The sequence below is a fragment of the Lactuca sativa genome, chromosome 5 (assembly GCF_002870075.4).
Source record: "Lactuca sativa cultivar Salinas chromosome 5, Lsat_Salinas_v11, whole genome shotgun sequence".
NCBI lineage: Eukaryota > Viridiplantae > Streptophyta > Magnoliopsida > Asterales > Asteraceae > Lactuca > Lactuca sativa.
In genome coordinates this window covers 163,770,451-163,775,929 of record NC_056627.2, presented here as the reverse complement: position 1 = coordinate 163,775,929, position 5,479 = coordinate 163,770,451, and the positions used below count along the sequence as shown (strand labels likewise).

At 35.6% G+C, this 5,479-nt stretch overlaps 1 protein-coding gene across 1 annotated transcript; it reads right to left on the bottom strand.

Moving 5' to 3' along the window:
- Positions 1-225: 225 nt before the first annotated feature.
- Positions 226-4,889, bottom strand: LOC111877012 (serine/threonine-protein kinase Nek5). The gene is made up of 14 exons (XM_023873564.3): positions 4,422-4,889; positions 4,264-4,330; positions 4,109-4,174; positions 3,942-3,988; positions 3,677-3,722; positions 3,475-3,555; positions 3,257-3,299; positions 3,114-3,163; positions 2,807-2,888; positions 2,503-2,552; positions 2,275-2,348; positions 2,068-2,119; positions 1,462-1,965; positions 226-1,395 (listed from the first exon to the last, which is right to left on the bottom strand). The coding sequence occupies exons 1-14, from the start codon at positions 4,517-4,519 to the stop codon at positions 445-447; spliced, it is 2,211 nt and encodes a 736-aa protein (XP_023729332.1). The 5' UTR covers positions 4,520-4,889; the 3' UTR covers positions 226-444.
- Between the last annotated feature and the right edge of the window lie 590 nt (positions 4,890-5,479).

Here is a 5,479-nt window from a genome sequence, read left to right as displayed (position 1 = left end):
TGTTTTATAAAATTATAAAATTATTTTGTTTATTTATTAAAGAAAACGAAAAAAAAATGACATGGAAGTTAAAATAACGTGGTGTGTTTTGACCATTTTCTAGCTTGATGTGGCAAAAAAATAATATAGAGTGACCCATATTCACTGGCCTTTATGAAAACATTTCAAACTTCGAATTACAATGCATCTTAACTCGCGGTTTCTTTTAATAATAACTAACAAGAATAACCGGAAGCAATTCATAAAATTATTTCGTTTCGTTTGTAATGCCCATATATACAAAGATAACACAATGAATGAATTACAGAGAAGACTTTAAACAAAATCAAACACAACGTGGGAAATGTAAAACCATCTTGTTTTTTCAAAGTAAAACCATAATAAAAAAAAAAAAAACCCACCAATATAAATCAATCAAAGAAAAAGAAAAAAAAACGTACCAGTTTACAAACTCCGATTCGTGTCATCAATCATCATCCCTTTAAGACTCTTGGCCAACCAAATAGCAGTCTCCCGTGGGGACACTTTATCCTTCCCAAAAGGTCTAAGAACAACCGCCAATTCTTGTAGCCTGTTTTGTTGAAGCAAATCAGCCGATAATTCAAGAAGCCCTTCAAGCGCCTCCGCCCTTTGCCTGGTGGACGTTATATCCAAACTTTCCTTCACCGGCGGCGTTGACGGTGGTGGCTGTGGCGGCTCCTCCTGAATTTCCGGTGGCGGTGGCGGTGGCATGTCCGGAACCTCCGGTTTCAATTCCGTTTTTCCAGATTGATCTGACGGCTCCAAAGATGTTGGAGAGGAAAAGATTTTGCTATCGGGAAAGCTACTGTGACTGATGCCGTGAATCATGTCACCAGGAGTGAGTTTTTCAATCGTCGGAATCTGTAAAGCCGACGACGTTGAATCGGAATGTGATTCCGAGGGTACTCCGGAATCAGGGCTTTCTCGAGAACTCGGTAACACATTTTGATCGTAAGGTTGGAATCGCTGAATGGAAGCGGAAGACGCAACGGAATTGAAACTATCGGTTTGTTTGTTATCGGAAACAACACCCACTCGAGATTCTTGTATGATCTTTGAAACAAGTTTTTGTTGAGTGTTTGTGTGAATGGGTATGGGATCATGAGTGTCATGTTTTTGGTGACTAATTGTGGGCTGAATGGGATCATTAGGTTGGACCTTTTTAGTAATAGTTGTGTCATGAATGATCTGAACAGGAGTCTGAATGGGTTCAGTAGTAGAAGGCTCAATGGCTAGTTGTTTAATTCTTCCTGGGAATGATGGTTTTCTAAGAAGACTTGGTTGGGGTGGAGGTGGGGTTCTTAGTCTTTGATTTAATTTATCTTCGATGGATATAGTGGGCCCACTGGTTGGGTTGCCCTCTTGTCTAGGTAACTGTAAAAATAGCTACTTCATTAGTTTATTATTATTAATAAAAAATTAAATAAAAGTTAATCATACCTGATGCTTCACGGAATTTGATCCCGGAGTTCTCTTCCTGAATTCAAAGTTAGCCTTCTCCGGTGGTGGTGGTGTTTCAACACCTCCAGCCTTTAACCTGCCACCACGCATGGGGGAACTATGTTCCCTAATTTTTCCATCTTTAACCCCCATGCGTGTACTTTTCACAGGGGTAGTTTCGTAATTTAACTTGGGTTGTTTCACCACCTCTTTCTCCTCAATTCTAAACGCACAGATGTCCATTTCATCGTTGAAAAACGGATCGATGCAGTGTTCGTCATCCGGTTTATGGTCACAAATTTGAATGTTTTTCTCACTTGAAATGACACTATCTTTGTCGCTAAAAGAACTGTTGCTACTTTGGCTTTCAGATCTTTTTTTTCTTGTTATATCATGATGAGGTCTCCCAAGGGGCTTTGAAGGGGTAATGTTATGAAGAACAACTGAAGGCCGGTATTGGTCAACATATGGTTGCAGATATGGATGTTTCAAGATTTCAGTTGCCTAATTAAATTTAAGAAGAAGATAAGTTATAATAATGATGTGTAAAAAATAATGAATATTGATGATATTCCTTGAAATTTGTGCAATTAGGAAAATGCTTACAGTGGGTCGATGTTCTGGGTTCTTACGCAGCATTCCTTTGATAAGGGTTTTTCTGAAAAGAAAAAAAAAAAAAAAAAAAAAATTGATATTACAACTTCAGAAATGTTTGTTTACCCAAAATAAATCATGAAATTGTTGTTTAAATATTTGTGTTTTTGAAGATTATATAAATGAGAGTAAGTTTGTTTATATAACCAATTGACTTACAGAGATGGAGAATAACAAGGAGGCAGAGGACCAATACAGGATCTGTTTATCTTACTTATCAGTCCAGCCATGTCCTGAAACCAATAAATATATAAACACAATCAAAAATAAATTTTCTGAAAAGAATCAGGAATTTATTTTTAGGGTAAAATAACCCTAATCATGGGCTAAATAGTGATATTAAGAAAAGGAGTAAGAAAAACTGGTTCAAGAATCAAGAGGACTTACAAAAGCTTTAAATGCTGGGCGATGAGCAGCCATCTCATACATACAGCAACCTAAAATATATTATTGAACACAAAAAATAAGTGGGAAATGAAAAGCAACAAACATGTGGCTTAAAGTTTGTGCTCAAGTTTAAGAAGGGTAACTTCATGAAATCATTATGAATACTGAGCTCAAGTTGGGGGGTATATGAGTAAATGACCATTTCACCCTTGTGTCAGATGTGATGTTGAATAACAATTAACAAATGATGGTTTATTTTATTTAACAACTGTTGTACACTGAAATTGTAATGAAGAATAAATACCTAGGGACCATATATCCGATTTGAAGCCATAAGGAATATCTGCAAGCAGTTCAGGGCACATGTAATTTGGTGTCCCCACCACCTGGATTAAAGAAATTAAGTCTAGATTAGCTAAACAGCCATGAATCATACTCATGCCCTAAAATATATACAACAATTTCCTTCATGGGATATACATATACATACACATAGTGACACGACTTATAGAATTTGATATTTTGATGTATGTCATATGTAAATGTAGGTACTTCAATTATATATAGATTGACAATAGCAAATAAGTAAATATATGAATATAAAAACATACCGAAGAAGCCAAGTCGTCAGCTTTCAAAGTCTTGGCAAGTCCAAAGTCCCCTAAGCAAAACAATAAATTACTCAATTTTTGTCTGGATTAGATTAGAGGAAGTTAAAATCAACTTCTACTGAAGAAAACAGTTATAAGCTCACCAAGACGAACATCTTGATCTTTGGTAAGGAAAATGTTAGAACACTGGAGATATAATGCTAAAAGAGTCAGTTATAAGATATGAAGGCTACATTTGTTACACAGGACATGACATAACAAAACTGTATGCGATTATACAAGCTTTCTGTATTGAAATGTCCTCTCATGTGTAACAAACGGGGCCTAAAAGTACAAGAATATTTGAGAATCTATAACATACTTTCAAGTCCCTGTGTAGAACATAATTTGAATGCAGATACTCAACAGCTAATAGAATTTGAGTAAACCACTTGCAGAGTTTCTGTAAGGACAAGATTATCAATATGCAGAAATATAGTAATCATGATAAAACATAGAAAATGGAATAAAAGACCAAAAACATCTCAATACAACAAAAAGACATTGGTTTCTAGAAAACATACCTCTTCAGGAAAGTATTGCCCCATTGATTTCTTCATCAATTCAGCTCTGATTCATGAGTCATTTTTATTAGCTATATAAAACCTATGAGAATTAGGCTGCATTTGTTGCACTGGACATGACTGGACAAGCTTTCTAGGGATATTTTCAATGATGAGGACGAGAAGGGTATTCATGTCTTTTGTACAACTTGTTATGTCATGTCCAGGGTAACAAACAGGGCCTTGATATACAATGGGAGGAGTGTTGGATTCTCTAGAGACTTACATGTCACCACCTTCACAGTAACCAGTGACAATGCAAACATAGCAACCCTAATCAAGTAATAAATTCCAAATCAGAAAAATCACCAAACAAAATTCAAACCAATTGAGATTACAAACTGTGAAACTAATACAATATCCACTGAATCTCCAGTAACATTTGTTTCTAACCTTCTCAACCCATGCTTCTTTAAACTCAACAATAAACGGGTGCTGAATCCGAGCAATTAGAGCCATCTGAACAATGAATGCACTTAGATAATCAAGAACACACTGCCAAGATACCTAAATAAGTCAATACAGATGATAAAATCAGGAAAACAAACCTCTTGATGAGCAGATCTTCTGCAACGTTCAGTCTGTCTAGCAAGACGAATCTTCTTTAAAACATACCTGCATTGTTAAACAACATAAAGATCCAATCAATCCCACACAGTCAACACTATACGCTAAGAAACCCCATCATATAGAAAAGGACAAATACTTGGTTTTTTCCAATTTATGATTAACGAGAATGGCGGCACCAAAAGCGCCCCGACCGATTTGCTCCATCATCTCATACTGATCCATTCTTGACTCCATCACTCCTTGATCCAATGTCGTATTATATATCTCAATCGTACAACTCGATATCAATATCAGACTTACATGACTTCTTTAACAAACTTGAGTACAATTTGCAAAACGCGAAAATGCCCTAATAATCATCGCATCTGCTGCCTGCAATAACTTGTTCTCGGATTCATTTATTGGGGGATCAATGGCAATGGATCAAGGTTGCTCTCCACTAAAACTGAGTTTGGATCGAAGAAGAATACTCATATGCTCGATCAGATTCGGATCAGGTCAAAATTTTGCCTTTAGCAGTACTCGAATTAAGTGTGAAGTCAATGAAGCACACCGTACACGAAACGAGGGAAATATACTTTGACCACCTGATTCTCACATGCTAGCAACAAAAAGTAAAATTAATTTGGGAGTAAATTACAAAAATATCCATGTTTACCAAGTTTCAATTCAAACATATTTGTGTTTTGTGCTTCGGTTATCGGATTTTGTTAGAAAGCTAAAGTGCCTTGTACATAGGGCAAATTTGTCTTTCCACACATCTTTATGTGAGCCAACTTTTTACCGCAAAATATCTCATTAATTACGGTTCCTAATCAATAGTTGTCATCTTTCTTAAAGCCTTCAACAAGTGTGTGATGCTCGACGGAATAGGGCAACATATTAGAGGGACCAAATTTTTACGATATATATATATATATATATATATATATATATATATATATATATATATATATATATATATATATATATATATATACTATTATATGTATACTTCAACGACGTTAAGGAAACTGAAAATCAAAAACAGAAACGAAAATTCGGGAAAAAAAATAAAAACTCAAATCATAGAAAATGCTCAAAAATTGGAAAGAAATCACCGTTTCTTCTCATCACGATCAGTAGTCGGTTTGTTTTTATCCCACATCACTTATTGATCCTCTTCGTGACTCCATTAATGTGTCGTTTCTCTTG

Coding starts and splice junctions, on each gene's coding strand:
- LOC111877012 (XM_023873564.3), bottom strand. CDS start 4,519: ATGGAGTCAAGAATGGATCAGTATGAGATGATGGAGCAAATCGGTCGG. Junction 3,556..3,676: donor GGCAATACTTTCCTGAAGAG/GTATGTTTTCTA, acceptor TTGTCCTTACAG/AAACTCTGCAAGTGGTTTAC. Junction 1,396..1,461: donor CAAATTCCGTGAAGCATCAG/GTATGATTAACT, acceptor CTATTTTTACAG/TTACCTAGACAAGAGGGCAA.